Source organism: Symphalangus syndactylus, chromosome 9 (genome assembly GCF_028878055.3).
Source record: "Symphalangus syndactylus isolate Jambi chromosome 9, NHGRI_mSymSyn1-v2.1_pri, whole genome shotgun sequence".
In the NCBI taxonomy this organism is placed as follows: domain Eukaryota; kingdom Metazoa; phylum Chordata; class Mammalia; order Primates; family Hylobatidae; genus Symphalangus; species Symphalangus syndactylus.
In genome coordinates this window covers 124,249,808-124,272,100 of record NC_072431.2, presented here as the reverse complement: position 1 = coordinate 124,272,100, position 22,293 = coordinate 124,249,808, and the positions used below count along the sequence as shown (strand labels likewise).

At 38.6% G+C, this 22,293-nt stretch overlaps 1 protein-coding gene across 11 annotated transcripts in view; it reads right to left on the bottom strand.

The window, feature by feature from the left end:
• PSIP1 (PC4 and SRSF1 interacting protein 1) overlaps positions 1-22,293 on the bottom strand; it is a 48,069-nt gene that overhangs the window by 14,146 nt on the left and 11,630 nt on the right. For 10 of the 11 annotated variants that reach the window (XM_055294192.2, XM_055294196.2, XM_055294197.2 and 7 more), the window contains exons 4-8: positions 12,278-12,416; positions 9,134-9,238; positions 8,313-8,375; positions 1,592-1,688; positions 487-562 (exon numbers count right to left, since the gene is read on the bottom strand). In XM_055294192.2, coding sequence (XP_055150167.1) covers positions 487-562; positions 1,592-1,688; positions 8,313-8,375; positions 9,134-9,238; positions 12,278-12,416 — 480 coding nt within the window. The remainder of the gene's footprint in view (positions 1-486; positions 563-1,591; positions 1,689-8,312; positions 8,376-9,133; positions 9,239-12,277; positions 12,417-22,293) is intronic. The other variant, XM_055294198.2, reaches the window with a different exon arrangement.

The window sequence follows — 22,293 nt, the reverse complement described above, 5'->3', positions numbered from 1 at the left end:
CACATCTGTGGTCCCCGCTACTTGGGAGGCTAAAGTGGCAAGAGGCTCCTTGAGCCCAGGAGTTTGAGGTTACAGGGTGCGACTGCACCACTGCACTCCAGCCTGGGCAACAGAGTGAAACCCCATCTTAAAAAAAAAAAAAAAAAAAAAAAAAAAAAAAAATTGTGACATTACTTCAAATATATTCTAAAATTCCTGAAACATACCATCTTGCCCAATTTCTCTATTATATATTTTATGTTGTATTATCTAAGTATCTATATAAATTGATATACCCGAGTCTTAATTAATGAAATGATAAATAGCCATTCCTACCAATTTTTACTTTACAAAATTTTTCCAGTTTTTCCTGTAATTTTAAGAAATATCAAAATAATAACAAACATCCTGTAAGAGAAAACTGATAAAAACACAGAGATATGTGCTTGTTTAAAGTCAAATGTCTCATTTATTGTATAACTAATTATACATTAAAAATAAACTCACATGTCACTCTCTGAAGGACAGGGCTGTTTTACCATTTTGGGTCTGCCTCTTGGTTTTGGAATCTTGACTTCTGTAGCTAATATACACATGGAAAAAAAATCAGTAACTACCAGTTTCTATTTAAGATACAAATCTCAGATATACATATTAGAAATGATACATACTATTTAAGAATATTAGTAGCTTACTACAGATACAATTATTGCTAAATTTAAAAAATAATACCTCCCCCACCAGGGTTAAAATGAGCAACAACAAAAAATTTATAGAGGTAAACAGAGTAATCCTCAATTTGTCCTTAATATGACTGAGAGGGCTTAAAACATTTTTCACTATCGTTTTAACAGTAATGTCACAAAATTCAACTTTAGAATAGGAAACAGCACTTATATTTAATATTCATATACATATTACTTATGCAGTTACATATCTTTGGAAGTTCCTATCAAAATTCACTGAGTTTCCCTAGCACTATTAATTTTATCCACTGCAATATTAAACTCCAAAATATGTAAATAAAAATCTTTTTTCTTTTCTGGGTATTACTCATCTTACCCCCCATTTTCTGTAAGAATCCTATTAAAAAGTAGAAAAAAAATTCCCTCAATTTTGGTTTTGTTTTACGAAGATCTTTCCAAAATATTTCCAATTTGCCAAATTAAGAAAAAAGTTTTAAGAGGCAATGCTGAAGAGAGCTGCGAACTGTAAAAATCAAAATCCCTATCAACAAAGAACACAAAAATTTAAAATATTAATGACTTTAATCAAATGCTATTTCTCATTCTCTGATTATAACTCCATTTTGAAATCTTATGACTCTTAAGTGAAAGGTAAAATAAACCCAGTATTCATGATAATTTTAACCTCACCACAGCCTCTCTTACCACTATTTAGGGAAAACATAACAGAGATAAAGCGAAGTTTATTTCAAATTTAAATACTTTGAAACAGAGCACAAATCATGTTTATCTCCTTTGAAATCTGTATGTTACACATAATCAATTGCCTATTTGCTTCATTCCAAAATATTTGAGGCAGCAACACTTTAAATGGACTGGAATATTAATCACAAGCCAAACAGATATTTAAACATCAGTAATCCTACCTGCAGGTCGTCCTCTTTTAGGACTCACTTTTAGATTAACAGATGCTGTTGCTGTTGTCACTACTCCTGCCTCCTCAGTTTCTACTTGTTTTTCTGCCTGAATTACAAAAATTTAATTAACTTATTTAGCAAATAGTAGGCACTCAAAGTTTAATTCGATGGCAAAAATATGCCAGTCTATGGTAACGTTGAGTTCAAGCATAGATATAACCTCTATATGATCTTTGTTATTTTTCAACAATCACCTCGAGTAACATCTTCAAACTTAGTTTATAACTCTAGTGAACAATTCTTAAAAAAAAAAAAAACTTCTTAGAAGTCATTTGTAAAAATAAAGCTAATATTCTTGATGCAGTATGGAGAACAAAGTATGTGATTACACTGCAACTAACACAATGCTATTTCTGATTCTTCGTTCATATAGACACATTTTATTTCTAAACTGAGACTGTTACCTAACAGTTCTCCTTTGGGAGTTATTCTTATTTCCCGTAAGAAGGGATTTACTACAACAGAGTAAGGAATCCCCTGACCATTTGCAAACTCTAATGCCCTTTGATAATTGCTGGTATGACTCTCCTGGAGAAAATGGCCCCAAATGAGAATCAGTATTACTGATTTAAGTATTAGCATGGAACAAAGGTTAAGAACACAAATTGGAAACAAAATGTAAACATGAGGCAGCAGTTGGTACTGATCATAACTGCAAAAGGAGGAAAGAGAAAGACCAAACGAGAAGATGGGCTCCTTCCCCATCTCCCCCAACTATTTAGAATTCAGCATTAACTGTATCACTAAAGATAAAAACAAGAAGGCATTCAAAAACAGGCATAATCCAATCTCATTGATTAAAAAAATTAAAAATTGCCTTTTCATCAATGATTTGTAAACATAATGCCCAGTGATGTAAGCATGTGGAGAATCATTCATACATTGACTATCAATGATCAATAAGCTGGTATCAATAAACTGATACTTTATAAAAGCACATAATTATGAATGAGTATTGGCAATATAGAATGTGCAAATCTCTATATAGGGCTGGACACAGTGGCTCACGCCTGTAATCCCAGCATTTTGGGAGGCCAAGGTGAGTGGATCACTTGAGGTTAGAAGTTCGAGACCAGCCTGGCCAACATGATGAAACCCTTTCTCTACTAAAAACACAAAAAATTAGCCAGGCTTGTGGTGCACACCTGTAATCCCAGCTACATAGCAGACTGAGGCAGGAGAATTGCTGGAACTCAGGTGGCAGAGGTTGCAGTAAACCGAAATTCATGCCACTGCATTCCAGCCTGGGCGACAGAGCAAGACTATCTCAAAAAAACAAAACAAAAAAAAAACCTTTATATGGCAATTCCACTTCTATGAATGTATCCATTTCTTTATTAGTTTTTTAAACATTTCTTTTAATAATTGAAACATAATGAAGCATATTAAAAGTATTATTAAAACTCATCTAAGGTAACTCTTGAGTTGTTCTCGGAGAACACTGAAAATTCCTCCCTGAACATTATTAGCTCAGGTTTTATTTCTAGAATTTTAAGAACTCACAAAGTTGCCCTGCCCCAATCCTGATCAATAGCTCTGAGTCAGGGAACCAGGATTCTGTGTTTTTATAAAGCTCCCCAGGTAACAAAGCTTAAGAACTCAAGACTGAGCACTCTTTTCCTACTGAGGACTTAAGAGGGCATAATTTGTCTAAAATTCAGTTATAACTGATCAATTCTTTGGTGCAGAGAAGACTGTCTCCATTTACACTTTCTGCTTTTGGAAATAAAACCCTGAATAAGAATTACAGGTAGGGTTGGGTGCAGTGGCCCATGCCTGTAATCCCACTCAGCGCTTTGGGAGGCTGGGGCTAGCAGATCACGAGGTCAGGTGTTCGAGACCAGCCTGGCCAACATGATGAAACCCCATCTCTATTAAAAATACAAAAATAAGTCAGGCACCTGTAATCCCAGCTACTCAAGAGGCTAAGACAGGAGAATCACTTGAACCCAGGAGGCAGAGATTGCAGTGAGCTGACATCCTGCTACCACACTGTCCAGCCTGGGCAACAGAGCAAGACTCCGTCTCAAAAAAAAAAAAAAAAAAAAAAAAAAAAGAATTATAGGTAAAAGAGATGGTTTTTAAGGAGGTACCAATAAGTGTAACAAGTTCATCAATAATAATTAAAACGATATTAACACATACTAAGAGATCAGCCCTACCATGCACGTGTGTTCATGACTATTACAGCAAAATCATGCAAGTCAGAACCATTCCTCATGAAAATAAAATCAAAGAATAAGAAATATTTTATCTAAAGAAAGGACCAATGAAGCTATATGAAATATATATTTAAAACTTTTTTTCCACTCTTAGGATATGCTTAAATATTTAAACATCTTAAATGCTAATATTTTAAACTACTGACTACAGATTTATTTCTTCCATATTTTACTTGCTCTGACATCTAACCCTCATTTTCTTTTCATTTTTTTACCCCTTGCTAGCTCTACCAGCTTCCTTGATCTTAACTAAAAACACGCCACCTCACACACAAAAACCTCATGGGATTACTATTCAAACGCATTCATAAGTCCTCCACATCCTTGTTTTGCTATATCTGTCCCACAAATCCTCAAGAGAGAGGTTACTATACAATTCTACCTTCTCTGTTCTATTATTCCCAGCTGCTGAGGCCTGCTGGAAAAAAAATGTACGAACATGCATTCATTTTATGCAATCTCAGTTGAGATCTCAAAGTCACTTTACCCTATCTGATCAGGCCTCCTCCTCCCATCAATAGCTGCATAAATACTCAATCTATTCTTCCCGACTTGTACCACATTCAAAGTCTTGCTTTGATGTGGATGAGGCAGAAGGTAGTAAGGGCTGTAAGAAAGAAATTCCCTTATTTCCTAGTGTCCCAAGAAATTTTCGGAGCTTCCTCCATCCCTCCCCTTCAGTGTTAAGAGACTGAAACATCCATCTCCTCCTTGTTAAGTCAGTTCCTTCAAATGTCCCCTCCATTCTCTCATCCAACACATATTTACATAAGGTAATTTATACTGACTCCACATCTTTGATCTTTCCTAATTTTGCAGAGAGAAAGTGTTAAGGCATTTACTGTCTTTTGTCATTTTAACACTTTCCCTTAGCCATGAAAATCCCTATTATGTTTCCACATTCTCCTTTCCTTCAAAGATTTAAAAAGCACAGTGTAACTTTACCATTAAACATTTATTCTCTAACCCCTTAATCTAGTTTCTGTCCTTACCATTCAACTAAATGGAGTTCACCTGAAAGTATCCTAGAGCAGCCTATTTGGCAAGTATCTTACTGGGACCCTCTCTAAATCAGGACATTACTGACCACTTCTTCATTCTGGACATTCTCCCTTCCCTTGTTTAGCCTGATATCCTCTTAGATTTTCTCTTGACAGGTCATTCTCAGCCATAATTTCACAGAGCAACCTTCCTCCCTCTCCATTATATTCCTTCATGATTCTGGTTTCTGCATCCTGTGAATAAACAGTTCTCCTCTGACCTCATCTATTACCCTATCTTCATGCCAGAGACTGCATCTGTAACTTACATCTTCTCCCTCTTTGGTGCCCGAACAATATATATATATCTTCACTCCAATTCCCACAGGTGCTTCACCTTCCCCTTACTCATGCCTGTGATTCCAAACCAACATCCTCTGCACTCCCAATAACTAGTTATTCAAGTACAGATCTTGGAGCCACCTTAGATTCTGGGTCCCTCCCCTGCCCCCTTTACCATCCACTTCTCATCAACCATCAACTTCACCTCTTAAAGTGCTCTTAAATCCCATCTCTCCTCTACACCACTTAAAAAATCTAGTATAAGATCCTTGTCCTTCCAATCTCATGCCAACTCCTTAGAAAGGCCTTTTGTAGCCTAGTCTGTTGCCAACTCAACTCCCCATTTAAACCCTCTTATTTTAAATATTTATTTTTTGTCTCAAAAAAAATGTAAGTTCAATGGAAACAAAGACCTTGTCTTCTTTACTGACTACTGAAATCCATGCCAAGTCCAGTAAAATTAGTACTAAAATTCTGAATGAATTATACAGTGAACTGCTCTCACTGCCCCAATCCAATCCCCATCGTTCACACTGCTTTAAAAAAATGACGCATTCTTTGGGAGGCCAAGGAAGGCGGATCACAAGGTCAGGAGTTCAAAACTGACCAACATAGTGAAACCCTGTCTTTACTAAATATACAAAAAATTAGCTGGGTACGGTGGCGGATGCCTGTAATCCCAGCACTTTGGGAGGCAGAGGTGAGCGGATCACTTGAGGCCAGGAGTTTGAGACCAGCCTGGCCACCATGGTGAAACCCCATCTCTACCAAAAATACAAAAATTAGCCAGGCGTGGTGGTGCGTGTCTGTAATCCCAGCTACTCAGGAGGCTGAGGTGAGGCAGGAGAATCGCTTCAACCCGGGAGGTGGAGGTTGCAGTGAGCTCAGATCATGCCACTGCACTCCAGTCTGAGTGACAGAATGAAACTCTGTATCCAAAAAAAAAAAAAAAAAAAAAAAAGAAAAAAACCAAATTTATATTTTAAAAAAAAGAAAAGAAAAGAAAAAAAAGGCCGAGCGCGGTGGCTCACGCTTGTAATCCCAGCACTTTGGGAGGCCGAGGCGGGCGGATCACGAGGTCAGGAGATCGAGACCACGGTGAAACCCCGTCTCTACTAAAAAAAACACAAAAAATTAGCCGGGCGTGGTGGCAGGCACCTGTAGTCCCAGCTACTTGGAGAGGCTGAGGCAGGAGAATGGCATGAACCCGGGAGGCGGAGCTTGCAATGAGCCGAGATTGCGCCACTGCACTCCAGCCTGGGCGACAGAGCGAGACTCCGTCTCAAAAAAAAAGAAAAAAGAGGCATCAAGTTGTGCACAGAGGCTCACATCTGTAATCCTAGTGCTTTGGGAGGATCACCAGAGGCTGGGAGTTTGAGATCTGCCTAGGCAACACAGCAAAACCCCATGTCTACCAAAAAAAAAAAATTGACCAGGCCCGGTGGCTCACACCTGTAATCCCAGAGCTTCAGGAGGCTGAGATGGGCAGATCAACTGAGGTCAGGAGTTCGAGATAAGCCTGGACGACATGGTGAAACCCCAACTCTACTAAAAATACAAAAATTAGCCGGGCGTGGTGGCTCACACCAGCACTTTGAGAAGCCGAGGCAGGTGGATCACTTGAGGCCAGGAGTTCAAGACCAGCCTGGCCAACATGGTAAAACCTCATCTCTACTAAAAATACAAAAAATTTAGGTGTGCATGGTTGTGTGCACCCGTAATCCCAGCTAATCGGGAGGCTGAGGCAGGAGAATCACGTGAACCTGGGAGGTGAAGGTTGCAGTGAGCCAAGATGGCGCCACTGCACTTCAGCTGGCACAACAGTGTGAGAATCCGTCACAAAAAACAAAACAAAAACAACACAAAAATTAGCTGGGCATGGTGGTGCATGCCTGTAATCCCAGCTACTTGGGAGGCCAAGGAAGCAGAATTGTTTGAACTCAGGAGGTGGAGGTTGCAGTGAGCCAAGATCGCACCACTTCACTCCAACCTGGATGGCAGAGCAAGATCCGTCTCAAAAAAAAAAAAAAAAAATTAGCCAAGTGTGGTGGCGCACTTCTACAGTCCCAGCTATTAGGGAGGGTAAGATGGGAAAATCCCTTGAGCCCACAAGTTTGAGGTTGCAGTGAGGCATGATTGCACCAGTGCACTACTCTAGCCTATGTGACCGCATGAGACCCCATCTCTTAAAAAAATTTTTTAAAGGAGGTATCTAAAATTTAAAATAATTCAATCATTTCCCATCACTTCTGTAAGTTCCAAGGTCTTTAGGACAACATCGGGTTTTTTTGGTACCCATTTCCCTCAAACTTTATGGTGTGTTAATAATGAAGTACAATACTCAAGATGCTTGAAACGGAATTTCCTCTATGTACCTGTAGATGCTATTCAAATGGCTTCATGTGTCCTTCCCTGCTCCTTCATCTGCCTGACAAAATTCTGCCTGTATTTTAAAATCTTGTTATCACACCACCTCCAACCCATACTGCACAACAAATAAGCCACTGTAATTATTTATTTTCATAGTTTACCTCCTCATGAGATACTGAACTTTTGGTTTTCTTTGCATCTTTGGTATATAATAAAAATTTGAGACATAAATATGTCGGAAAAGGGTGTGAACAAAACTTCGTATATGGAAGGAAAATTTCATATTAACTAAAAGCCTACTATGTACCTAACCTTGCACTGTCACTCACACTCATTTCTCACAACAATGTTGTGAAGTAACAATAACAATAACATAATGGACAACACTTACATAGCACTTACTAGTGTTTAGGTATCAGGATTTAGCATAAACATTTTACATATGTTAAATCATTTAATCCTCCACAACCTTGGAGTATGTATTTCTACCCATTTTAGAGAAAACTGAAGCACAGTCATTAAAATGAATGAAAACTGGTGCATTTTATTTCCTTTACCACTCAAGTTATTTTAAGGGTGCTATATCACTAAGAAAGAAACACAGATAGTTTTGCCAAGTAAAACATAACCCATAAAAAATTAAAGGGTTTAGAATAAAAGCTGAAATTTAAAGTTTCATTATATCTACTCTCCCTCAACCCAACTAAAATAAAAATTCTTTTCAGATCCCTGTGATTGGTAAGTCACTGAAATTACCTTTCTCTTTCTCCCTCTTCTGGCAGCTTTTGGAGTAGTTATGTCAACTGCTTTAGTCACATCCTAAAAAAGAAAAAAGAAAATTGAATACTGAATAAATTATTCCAGGAATGAAAGAAACTTTCTTAAACTAAAAGTTACAAGCACGTTTAACTGAAAGCATTGGGGAAATTTGTTTTGCTCTGTAGAGTTCTGAAATTATAAACATTATGTCTCAACATTATAAAGTGAGAAAAATGCATTTCCACTGTCAGATCAAATGTAAGTCATGCTTGCTAGTACACCAGGAAGTCTATCTATTTAAATTTATAAAACTACTTTTTCTACACTAGAATTCTGAATTTTAGGGGTGGATAAATTTGAATTGTGAATTTTAAAGGGTGGCTGGGACTTTGAAGATCATCTAACAACCATTTCATTAGGCCTGGAACGGCCAAATGAGTGATCTTTACACACAGATCATATACAGTTGGACATCAACCTAGGTTTCAAAAAATTTAGTCTAATGCTTTTTCCAGTACATCCATCCCACAACACTTCTCTTTAAAAAAAATCCTTAACACTACTGCACCCTATAGTTGGACTTCATGTTTTACATATAAAAATAACTTCAAATAATAACACGTATGCATCTTAAAGATGCATAAATTGTTTAACAATACTGTATTTAATATTTACACAAGGAAATAAGCCTTAAATATTTTCTAATTCACTTTTCAAGTACCTTAAAATTTACTTACTAATTAATCATGGCCAACTCATTTCATTATTTCTTCCTTGAAACAAAATGGGTTTAAAATGTTAGGAGAAATAGAACATACCTCATTGCTGGCTTTTTCTTCATGGTCGGTATCTTCCTTTGAAACACTAGTTTCCTTTTCTTCAACTTCAACATCAGATGATGCATTTGATTGTTTAGTTGTTGCCTGTGAGCAATCAACTCGATTAATTTCACAAAATAAGTTTTTACCCCAATAATATATACAACTCTTTATTTTTTTATTTATTTATTTTTTTTAGAGACAGGGTCTCACTCTATCACCCAGGCTGGAGGCAGTGGCGCAATTATGGTTCATTGAAGCCTCAATTCCTGGGCTCAAGGCATCCTCCCTCCTCAGCCTGAGCCCAGGAGGTTGAGGCTGTAGTGAACCATGACTACACCACTGTACCCCAGCCTGGGCAACGCAGTCTCAAAAAATAAAAATTAAAAAAAAATTCCAAGACTATATGGTGACAAGGCTTGGCAATTTGGACGATGAGAAAGACCATAAAGATGCAATCACAAGACAAATGATCCAAGAGAAATTACAAAACGTAGTTGGGCACTGTGGCTCACACCTGTAATCCCAGCACTTTGGGAGGCTGAGGCAGGCGAATCGCTTGAGGTCAGGCGTTCAAGACCAGCCTGGCCAATATGGTGAAACCCCATCTCTACCAAAAATACAAAAATTAGCCAGGCATGGTGGCATGTGCCTGTAATCCCAGCTACTCGGGAGGCTGAGGCACAAGTATAGCTTAAACCCAGGAGGCAGAGGTTGCAGCAAGCCAAGATCAAAATTGCACCACTGCATTCCAACCTAGGTGACAGAGCAAGACCCTGTCTCCAAAAAAACAACAAAAAAAAAGAAATTACAAGAAGTTTCAGAAAACAATCAATTCTGTCTCTTTAGACAGATGTCTTCCCATTACACAGTCAAGGCAATGATGATAAGAAACCATGTAGCCATTCAACAAATTATTTAGTGATTGGCTATTCTTCTCACATGTGTACATGCTGGGCACACAGGACATAAACCTTTGTTCACAGAGGCAACATAATATTCTGTAGCAGGTACAGACAAGTACAGAAACAATTATGATATGGTTCGATGAATGCATTAACAAGTAAGTACTGGGAAGTAATGAAGTCACTTATGATCATTTAATGTGGCCTTGGAGCATCAATGAAAGATTTATATGTTCCAGATAGAACGGTATCTAAAAAGTTCTCCAAGATAAGAAAAAGCATGGCACATGTGAAGAAATACAATTTATTGGTTTAAGAGTAAAAAGCTAGGCCGGGCACAGTGACTCATGCCTGTAATCCCAGCACTTTGGGAGGCTGAGGTGGGTGGATCATGAGGTCAGGAGTTCAAGACTGGCCTGGCCAAGATGGTGAAACCCCATCTCTACTAAAAATACAAAAATTAGCCAGGCACGGTGGCAGGCGCACGTAATCCCAGCTACTCGGGAGGCTGAGGCAGGAGAATTGCTTGAACCCAGGGGGCAGAGGCTTCAGTGAGCCAAGATGGCGCCACTGCACTCCAGCCCAGGCAACAGAGTGAGACTCCATCTCAAAAAAAAAAAAAAAGTAAAAAGCTGCAGAATTTCCACTTTGTTGCTACCTCCCTTCTTTAGGTTTACTTGTGCTCTTCCCAGTTTTTGGACCTCAGGTCTTAAACAGAGGACATTTATTGATGAATGAGAAACTGTCCCAATTATCTTCATAAAAACCTCCTCTCATAGCTCTCTGATCCTATTATAACGCCATCTGTTTATTTTAAATCATAAGAGTTCTGGAACATTCATTTGGGAATATATGCAACAATTCAAGAATGCAACCGACAATATAAAAAATTTTTCTAAGCCTATAATCCCAGCACTTTGGGAAGCCGAGGTGGGCAGATCACAAGGTCAGGAGATCGAGACCATCCTGGCTAACAAGGTGAAACCCCGTCTCTACTAAAAATACAAAAAATTAGGCTGGGCACAGTGGCTCAGGCCTGTAATCCCAACACTTTGGGAGGCTGAGGCAGGCGGATCACAAGGTCGGGAGATGGAGACCATCCTGGCTAACACGGTGAAACCCTGTCTCTACTAAAAATACAAAAAATTAGCCGGGTGTGGTGGCGGGCGCCTGTAGTTCCAGCTACTCGGAAGGCTGAGGCAGGAGAATGGTGTGAACACAGGAGGCGGAGCTTACAGTGAGCCAAGATGGCACCACTGCACTCCAGCCTGGGCGACAAAGCAAGACTCCTCTCAAAAAAAATAAAAAAATTTTTTTCTAAATCACATCAATACCAACACAGAGGAAAAGTAAGAGAACCAATATTTTCTGTAGGAAAAAAAAATACAAATTGGATAAAGGCAAACCACTCCATGAAAATTTAGTATCACATATAAATTAATAAAAGCTCTGGACCCATGGGAAAAACCACAGAAAAGAAGGTATAAGGTGGCTGCTGACACCAATAAATATAAGTACATTTGTCACATACTAATTTAACTCATGAGGTTCACATTCTAATAGAATTCTACGGATTTAGAAATCAAAGGCTGGGCGCAGTGGCTCACATCTGTAATCCCAGCACTTTGGGAGGCTGAGGCGGGTGGATCACCTGAAGTCAGGAGTTTGAGACCAGTCTGGCCAACATGACAAAACCCTGTCTCTATTAAAAATACAAAAAGTTAGCCAGGCGTGGTGGTGGGCACCTGTAACCCAGCTACTTGGGAGGCTGAGGCAGGACAATCACTTGAACCCGGGAGGCTAAGTTGCAGTGAGCCAAGATTGCACCATTGCACTCCAGCCTGGGCAACAAGAGCGAAACTCCATCTCAAAAAAAAAAATTTTTTTTTAATTAATTAATTAAAGAGAATAAGAAAGCTTAGGCACACACCATGTAAGTTGCAAAATCTAAATTTAGAACAGTACATACAGCTTTAAATTCAATGATGTATTAAACTCTCTATCAGGAGTTAAATAACTGAATAGTTCCCAGTTTCTTGAGATCTGTTTAACTACACAAAATAATGATTTCGTCAATTCGTTTTGATATAAAATGTCTAAGGTTCAACCTCACAAATAAGAATACAACAAGCTAGTATGAAATTCCCAAGGCTTTTAGTATTTATTTTCCTACAGCTAGGATAGTGATTATTCCCCAGGATTAAATAAGTAATACCAACTTTTATGTTATATGACTTACCTGTTGACTTGAAAATTTCACTTTGGGATTGTTATCTATCTCCCATAAACCTTCATTAAAACCTTTTCTTTTATTTGGTTTGCCATACTTTTCCTTATTTTCTGAGTAAGGAAATATATCCTTTGGTCCTAAAAAAGCACTAAAAAAGAAGTGGGGAGGATGTGAGTGCAAAGCAAGCTCAAATATATAATTTATTAAATAAGACACCCTATTATGCAATTATCAAAAATACATAACCTAAACTGCATTACAAATCTTATATAAGTTAAAGGGCAATTAATCCAAATACTTTTATTAAATTCAGTAACAAGCTACTATTTAAATCCATAATCCTGTTAAGTAAAACCACAGATGCTGCACAATGTGCATGTACTTAACACTGCTGAACTATACACTTAAAAATGGTTACATCGCCAGGCGCAGTGCCTTATGCCTATAATCCCACCACTTTGGGAAGCTGAGGTGGGTGGATCACCTGAGGTCAGGAGTTTGGGACCGGCCTGGCCAACAGGGTGAAACCCCGTCTCTACTAAAAATACAAAAATTAGCCAGGCGTGGTGGCGTGCGCCTGTAGTCCCAGCTACTTGGGAGGCTGAGGCAGGAGAATCGCTTGAACCTGGGAGGCGGAGGTTGCAGTGAGCTGAGATCGCGCCACTGCACTCCAGCCTGGGCGACAGAGTGAGAATCTGTCTCAAAAAAAAAAAAAAAAAAAGGTTAATTCAATAAATTTGCGTTTTTTTTAAACTACAAACTTTGACACATTAGCATTAATCAATACATTTAACTGCACCCCAAATATAGTTTCACTTCAAAATAACTTCATATATCATACAACTCACAAAACTATCGTGTTTTTAAAATAATCAATGAGTATGTTAAGAATTTTATTTTACTCAATGAGGGAATCAGACATGTTATAACCCATTCATATCAATTCTTGCTATCTGTGGTAGTAATGTTCTATAAAGTCACTGTGAAAACTGAATTAGCAAATACTCGACCGTTGCTCCTAGGGGAAATACGGGGTTGGGTTCCTGTAATCACAAGGTTTTCATGAACCAATCAATACATAAATTCATTTTATGTGCGTTTCTGTTTAAAGACACCTTATTTAATACAGACTGCTAACTCATTAACACTGAACTCATAGCCAACAGCGTATGTAACATGCGCTTTCTCTGTAAAGCACATTATAACCTTCTCACACTTAGCAACACTAAAGAGCACTTTAGCATTATGCTTGGGGGCTAGTTTAAATAGCAAAATGATCAACAAAAGCACAAAAATGCATGGCAATAGACTGCAAAAAAGATACTTGCTTACAGTATGAGTGCTGAAAAAAGAAGGCAAGCATTCCCTTGCACAACCTCAGCTAAGAATGTGTTGTATCAGGAGACTCAAATGTTTCTGCTACTCAGTGCATGTTTGTGAATGACCTGTACAACAAGTACTACTGATCTGGGCTTACAAATAAATTTTGGTGAGTAGGTACATTCGCAAATATGGAATCCACAAATAATAATCCAAAATATGGAATCAAGTGTTTGCATGTGTGTGTACATATATACACAGACAGTTCTTATGTCCCAATAAGCCCACTGTAAATCTAAAATATCTAAAGTCGGAAATCCATTTAAATACCATGAAAAACCCACTCTAAAGTCAAAAAATCTAAGTTGAACCAGTGTAGGTGTGTTCGTCCATTCTCACACTGCTATGAAGAAATACCAGAGACTGGGTAATTTATAAAGAAAAGAAGTTTAATTGACTCACAGTTCCACACGGCTAGGAGGCCCCAAGAAACTTACAATCATGGCAGAAGGCACCTCTTCACAGGGCCACAGGAGAGAATGCATGCAAGCAGGGAAAATGCCAGACGCTTATGAAACCATCAGATCTCATGAAACTCACTATCACAAGAACAGCATGGGGGAAACCACCTCCATCATTCAATTACCTCCACCTGGTTCCGCCCTTAACACATGGGGATTATTAGAATTCAAGGTGAGATTTGCGAGGGGACACAGAGCCAAACCATATCATTCTGCCTGTCCCCTCTCTCAAATCTCATGTCCTCACATTTCAAAACACAACCCTGCCCATTCAACAGTCCCCATCCCCCAAAGTCTTAACTCATTCCAGCATTAACCCAAAAGTACAAGTCTAAAGTCTCATCTGAGACAAGGCAAGTCTCTTCCACCTAGGAGCCTGTAAAATCAAAAGCAAGTTACTTCCTAAATACAATGGGGGGACAGGCATTCGCTAAATACACCTATCCCAAATGGGAGAAACTGGCTAAAACAAAGGGGCTACAGGCCCCATGCAAGTCGGAAATCTAATAGGGGCAGTCAAGTTCCAAAATGATCTCCTTTGACTCCATCTCTCACATTCAGATCATGCAAATGCAAGAGGTGGGCTCCCACAGCCTTAAAAAGCTCTGCCCCTATGGTTTTGTATGGTACACACCCCGCCTTGGGCCGGTGTTGAATGTCTGCAGCTTTTCCAGGTGCATAGTGCAAGCTGTCGGTGGATCTACTATTCTGGGGTCTGGAGGATGGTGGCCTTCTCACAGCCAGTGCCCCAGTGGGGACTCGGTGTCGGGGATCCAACCCCACATTTCCCTTCCACACAGTCCTAGCACAGGTTCTCCATGAAGTCTTCATCCCTGCAGCAGACTTCTACCTGGACATCCAGGCATTTCCACATGTCTTCTGAAATCTAGGCAGAGTTTCCCAAACCTCAATTCTTGTCTTCTGCACATCCGCAGACCCAACACCATGCAGAAGCTGCCAAGGTTTGGGGCTTGCACCCTCTGAAACAACAGCCTCAGCTATACCTTGGTCCCTTTTAGCCAAGACTGGAGCAGCTGGCACACAGGGCACCAAGTCCCAAGGCTGCACGCAGCATGGGAGGCCCTGGACCCAGCCCAGGAAACCATTTTTCCCTCCTAGGCCTCTGGTCCTATGATGAGAGGGGCTGCTAGGAAGGTCTCTGGTATGCCTTGGAGGCATTTTCCCCATTGTCTTGGTGATTAGCATTTGGCAGCCAGCTTCAATTTTTCCCTAGAAAATGGGTTTTTCTTTTCTACTGAATCATCGGGCTGCAAATTTTCCTTTTATGCTGTCACTTCCTAAATGCCTTGCTGCTTAGAAATTTCTTCTGCCAGATACCCTAAATCATCTCTCTCAAATTCAGAGTTCCACAGATCTCTAGGGCAGGGGCAAAAAGCCACCAGTCTCCCTGCTAAAGCAGACCAAGAGTGATCTTTACTCCAGTTCCCAACATGTTCCTCATCTCCATCTGAGACCACCTCAGCCTGGAGTTCATTGTCCATATCATTATCAGCATTTGGGTCAAAGCCATTCAACAAGTCTCTAGAAGTTCGCAACTTTCCCACATTTTCCTGTCTTCTTGTGAGCCCTCCAAACTGTTCCAACCTCTGTTACCCAGTTCCAAAGTCACTTCCACATTTTCAGGTATCTTTACAGCATCACCCCACTTTCTGGTACCAACTGACCATATTAGTCAGTTCTCGCACTGCTATGAGGAAATACCCAAGACTGGATAGTTCATAAAGAAAAGAGGTTTAATTGACTCAAAGTTCCACATGGCTGGGGAGGCCTCAGAAAACTTACAATTATGGCAGAACGTACCTCTTCACAGGGACGCAGCAGAGGGAATGAGTGCAAGCAGGGGAAATGCCAGACACTTATGAAACCATCAGATCTCATGAGACTCACTATCACAAGAACAGCAATTGGGAAATTGCCCCCATCATTCAATTACCTCTACCTGGTCCTGCCCTTGAGATGTGGGGATTATTACAAATCGAGGTGCAATTTGGGGTGGGGACACAGAGCCAAACCATATCAGTAGGTCAGGGACCACCTGTACATATATATTTAGATACATTATCCAGGACGGACCCTGTACATCTCCTCCCTACATCAGTGAGTCATATACAAGTCTGTCAGTTCTATAAAGCTAGACGTAAGTATGTTGATAATTTTACTATGACAGCTGATAGACATACACTCCCCAAAGCAACAGGAAAATGGAACTGATACTTATTTCCTCTAAAATGTACTAAATTTTAAAATTATTACTATCATTAGATATATATCACAAATTCCTTATCTGCTAAAATTCTTTAAGAATTAGGCAACTAATGAGTACAGTTAACATTCTAGTTAGAACTTTAAAAAGGCTCTAAAATAAAATTTCAATTAAAAGACTTATGAGTTCTATTTAAATATGGCTGGGAGTGGTGGCTCATGCCTATAATCCCAGCACTTGGGAGGCCTAGCCGGGCAGATCACCTGAGGTCAGGGGTTTGAAACCAGCCTGGCCAATGTGGCGAAACGCCGTCTCTACTAAAAATACAAAATTAGCCGGGCATGGTGGTGCACGCCTGTAATCCCAGCTACTTGGGAGGCTGAGGCAGGAGAATAGCTTGAACCCAGGAGGCGGAGGTTGTGGTGAGCCAAGATCACACCATTGCACTACAGCCTGGGCAGCAAGAGTGAAACTGCGTCTCAAAAAAAGAAAAAAAATTATATATACACATATATATAAAAAATCAGGGTATATATAAGTCAGCTTTATTATTTAAATTCTGTAACATTCATTGTATCCATGTATTTTAACTGCACATCCCATTTTCAAAGTAATATTATTATGCTAGGATTAAGGCAAACCAATAATTTACCAAATTTACTTTGGAGTTAAACTGAAATCATCTCATTCCATCAAAAACCGAAGATTTTACTAGACATCATTAATTCCTGTCTATAATCTCAAATTAGAAAAATTAACACATTTAGCTATAACAGTACAACATTCCTCTTATGTAACAGGTTTCAAATTCCAAGTAAATGACTTGAGTTAAACCTCCATGAAAACATATTTCTGGTCAGAACAAACCTAATGCAACACAAATTCTCCCTCCTGAAAAACCAGAAAAACAACAGTAAAGAGATTATTTTAAAAGTATTAACTCTTAAAGCCAAAGACAAAAATAAAATTTGGAAGTTAAAAAGACAACTAAAGAAGTTGAATCTTAAGCACCCTCATTTACAATTTAAAATCCCCAAAGGGCTCAAAATTGGGGTCACTAGGAACTTCAGGAGTAGGAAGACCTCAAAAATAATTACAGGAAAATGTTTTAAAACCTCAAATGTGTATATATTTTTTTTTAAGGTATGGCTCTAAGTCTAAAAGCCACTGAAGACTGATCTACCACAAAGTTACTGTATAAAAGCTAAATTTTTTTACACGAATCATTTTTCTTAACCTCAAAAAAAGCAGTTCTTAAAAATGACCATGCAAGGCAATCTTAATAATCAATGGGAAAAGTTACGATTATTCTGTGACCTTTAAAAATTGTCAGAACATTAAGCAGTCTATTACTGACGGTTATGTAAATGCATAAGGAAATGAAATAGTAAAACCAATACCAACTTAGTATGCTGTAACTTAAAACATTAGGAACACTGAGATTAAAGTGTATCATTTCTTTGTATAAAAAAATCTATCAAGAATAATTTGAACAGTGCTTGCCTTCTTCTAGTGATATTAACTATGATATGGAATCAATCTATCTTCTATGCCTTGGCAAATTGTCATACTCCTAAGTTTGGATCACATTCCAATATTTTATCCTTCATGCTTTCAATGATGTGAAATATCCTCAATGTTTTTTGTTGGTATCACTTCTATTAATAGGATATCTTCATATTTTCCATTACAACTACCTTTTTCATTTATGTTGATAAGCTTGCCTTCACTAAGTTTCTCTGGCTGGACAATTAGTGTCTCTCCAACTGCAAACCATCTATATTCACAAAGTAAGCTATTTATTCTATTATTCCATTTATATTAAATTCAAATTTCCCATCTAGCATTGTGATTTTTGCTGCACTATCATCTTTGTGACCAATTTCCTCGTTTATTTTGGTAAACTGTCACATGGGGACATCATCAGGAAACAGAGGCCAACTATACATCCCACTGTGCATGATTTTGAGAAACTAATGTATGGTGACCAATCACCAAGAAACTTTCAAAGTGACATTATATGCACCTGTAATTTACATCTTAATTTGTGGGTTGAAAGACTAGCAGCAAATTTTGTAATTTATGCAATTACAGTTAATATGGCAGAGTAGGAGAAATTTTAACCACGGTGTTAGTGGACTGTTATTTGGCTAAGCCATGGCAATTGAAATTTGTGCCCATAGGAACTATGTAAAGCTAAGGACTACCTATATATACCCTTCTCTCTTCAAGCCTTGAGTTTAAATTCCACTTTTAACAGCAGTATTGCCATTCCTGCTTTCTTTGTGACATTGTATCATTACTTGGTCTTGTTTTGTTTGAGCTTTGTCTCACAAAATAAGACATAGCAAAGTGGTTTATTAAAACAGAAAGTCTTAACAGAACTATATTCATTCATAAAATGTAATGTTTACATTTAGTTTTATTCACACCACCTCATTTTACATGTACCTTTTCATTACAATTGGTTTTTATTCTTAACTTTGCTAAGTAAGTTTTTTTAAAAAATTCACCCCTTGCTCCTACTCCCAGATTCAGATTTACAAGTTGTACCTTGCATTATTAACCATTATGGTTCAACTGATGTCATACATAAATTCACGTATCTTAATATACCAAAAATTAAATAACTATGTCTAACTGAAAAGACTTTTACAAATGTAAATTCATGTTAAGTACAGAAGATTTTTAACTTCGCACACATTTTTTTTTAGTTCACATAATTCAACATCATTAAGTTATCCAGGAAATGTAAATAAAAAATGACAAGATACTACCCTCACTCCCACCCAGACAGCCAAAAAATAACAAATAATAACAAGTATTGGCAAGAATGTGGAGAAATTGGAACCCTCATACAATTGCTGGTGGGAATGTTAAACGGTGCAGCTGATTTGGAAAGTCTGAGTTTTCTCAAAACATTAAACATGAAGTTACATCTGACCCAGGAATTTTCTCTGAGAGAAATGAAAACTTATGTTCACAAAAAAACTTGGATACAAATGTTCACAGCATTATTCATGAAAGCCAAAAGTAAAAATAACTCAAATGTCTATCAAGTGATGAATAAATACAATATGGTAAATCAATATAATGAAGTATTTGACAATAAAAAGTAATAATGTACTATCACATCCAGGCTAGAGCACGGATGAACCTTGAAAAACACCATCCTAAGTGAGAAAAGCCAGCCACTGAAGACCACATGTTCTATGATTCCATCTTTTTTTTTTTTTTGAGATAGTCTCGCTCTGTCACTCAGGCTGGAGTGCAATTGCGCTATCTTGGCTCACTGCAACCTCTACTTCCCAAGTTCAAGAAATTCTCCTGCCTTAGCCTCCCAAGTAGCTGGAATTACAGGCATGCGCAACCACGCCTGGCTACTTTTTATATTTTTAGTAGAGATGGGGTTTCACCGTGTTGTCCAGGCTGGTCTCCTGACCTCGTGATCCGCCTGCCTCGGCCTCCCAAAGTGCTGGGATTACAGGTGTGAGCCACCGTGCCCGGCTGATTCCATTTATACGAAGTGCCCAGAATAGGAAGAAAGTAGGTTAGTTGCCACCTAGGCCAAGGTGGGAAAGAAGACTGGGTAGAAATGGAAAGTAAATGCTAATGGATACATGGTTTCTTTTTGGAGAAATGAATTATTTTTTAATAAAACTGTTAAAATTTTTTGACAATAACATATCCTATCAAAGAAAACTAATCCATAATTTCACCAACTAAATCTACTGTTTTCAGCCCACTTATTTGTATATATACATATATAACTATGCAATTTCAATGTATATGATACAAACTTACTCAAAAGTAGATCTCTTCAAATTAAAATGAGTATCTTTTTATGTCAACAATTACTTAACACCTACACAGTATTTCACTGAATAGCTAAACCTATTGTTGGGCCATTTTCCATATCAAATTTTATATTATAAAATCACACTGCTATAATAAACATATTGCTCAATCTCTGCACCTATCTTCACAATACATTCTAAGAATAAGCGGGTCAAGCTGGGAATGGTGGCTCACATTTGTAACCCCAGCCCCAGCACTTTGGGAGGCCAAGGCAGGCGTATCACCTGAGGTCAGGAGTTTGAGACCAGCCTGGCCAACACGGCAAAACCCCATCTCCACTAACAATACAAAAATTAGCTAGCCGTGGTGGCATGCACCTGTAATCCCAGCCACTAGGAAGGCTGAAGCAGGAGAATCACCTGAATTTGGGAGGCAGAGACTGCAGTAAGCCAACCAAGATCGTGCCACTGCATTCCAGCCTGGGTGGCAGAGTGAGGCTCTGTTTCAAAACACAGAACAAAACAAAAAAACAAAGAGTAAGATATGCTCAAGACTGATGAACTCTTAATGAGACTCAAAAATGACAGCAGATGGAAAAAAAATATATTCCTTGGGCACGCATTCCTACAGGTTTAGTGAACAGGGACCAGATTAGTTTTTCAGTGGACATCACTATACTACTTCCCAAGGGCACAACCTTATGCATCTGTGGTTTTGATTCATTCTTCAAGGCATTCCACTTTAAAATTACATATAAAAGGCCAAGCGCGGTGGCTCACACCTGTAATCCCAGCACTTTGGAAGGCCGAGGCGGGTAGATCACGAAGTCAGGAGATCGAGACCATCCTGGCTAACACGGTGAAACCCCGTCTCTACTAAAAATACAAAAAATTCTCCGGGCGTGGTGGCGGGCGCCTGTAGTCCCAGCTACTCCGGAGGCTGAGGCAGGAGAATGGCATGAGCCCGGGAGGCGGAGCTTGCAGCGAGCGGAGATCGCAACACTGCACTCCAGCTTGTGACAGAGCGAGACTCCGTCTCAAAAAAAAAAAATAAAATAAAATAAAATTACATATAAAAAAAATCCTTAATATGCTAAGTAAACGCAGGATATAATTATACATAATATCAAATACCAAAAAATTGTAAAAGTCAGTCTGAAATATATCAAAATGTTAACAGTACGTCTGACTGATTCATTCTTCAAGGCATTCCACTTTAAAATAACATACCAAATGCTTAATACACACACACATGCACACGAAAGCAGGGCATAACTATATACGACAGAAGATCCTTTAAAAAATGCATAGACAAGTTTGAAAAAAATACATCAAAATATTACCAGGTTTAGGGGTTATTTCTAAAAAACAGGAGTAAAAAGATTTGTTTCCTTTTATATTGTTTTTAAAAATTTTAACAACAGAAGATACACATTCAAGGTAACTTACCCACCAAATTCCAGAGCTGAAAGGAAACTGAGGGATCACCAAAAACCTCATTTTAAAGATTAGAAAACTTAAATTCAAGAAGACTGACTCAGGCAAGGTCACCTACCTATTAAAACAGCAGAGTCTCAACTTGCAGTGTTCCTTAAAGAAGTTTTGGACGTTCCTTTAACCATTGTAATACAGTCTTTGAAACATCTCCTAATAAAATATTCATGCTATTTCTCTATATGTACGAACTCAGACCTCAAATACCAATGTCAAATCTTATAAGAGTCAAGACTGATGGAAAACATTCTAAGAAAACAGGAAATCATTAACTGAATTCAATACTAGTTTTATAATATTGAGGCAGCTCAAATCCTACAATGTGTTTCTTACATGGCACACACTTTGAAGCCCTAAAGTGTGTACATGTGCATTCCAATTTTTCTAATGGTATATAAACAAAGACAAGCAGTTATCTCTCTTAATTCACTTTTAGTGAATAATATGTGTACCCACAAGAACACACACAAAAATTTAGTTGTTACACAACTAGAACTCTTAAAAGAAACAAGTCAGAGGCCAGGCACAGTGGCTCATGTCTGTAATCCCAACACTTTGGGAGGCTGAGATGGGAGGATCATTTGAGCCCAGGAGTTCAAGACCACCCTGGCCAACATGGTGAAACCCCATCTCTACTGAAAATACGAAAATTAGCTGGGCTTGGGGGCG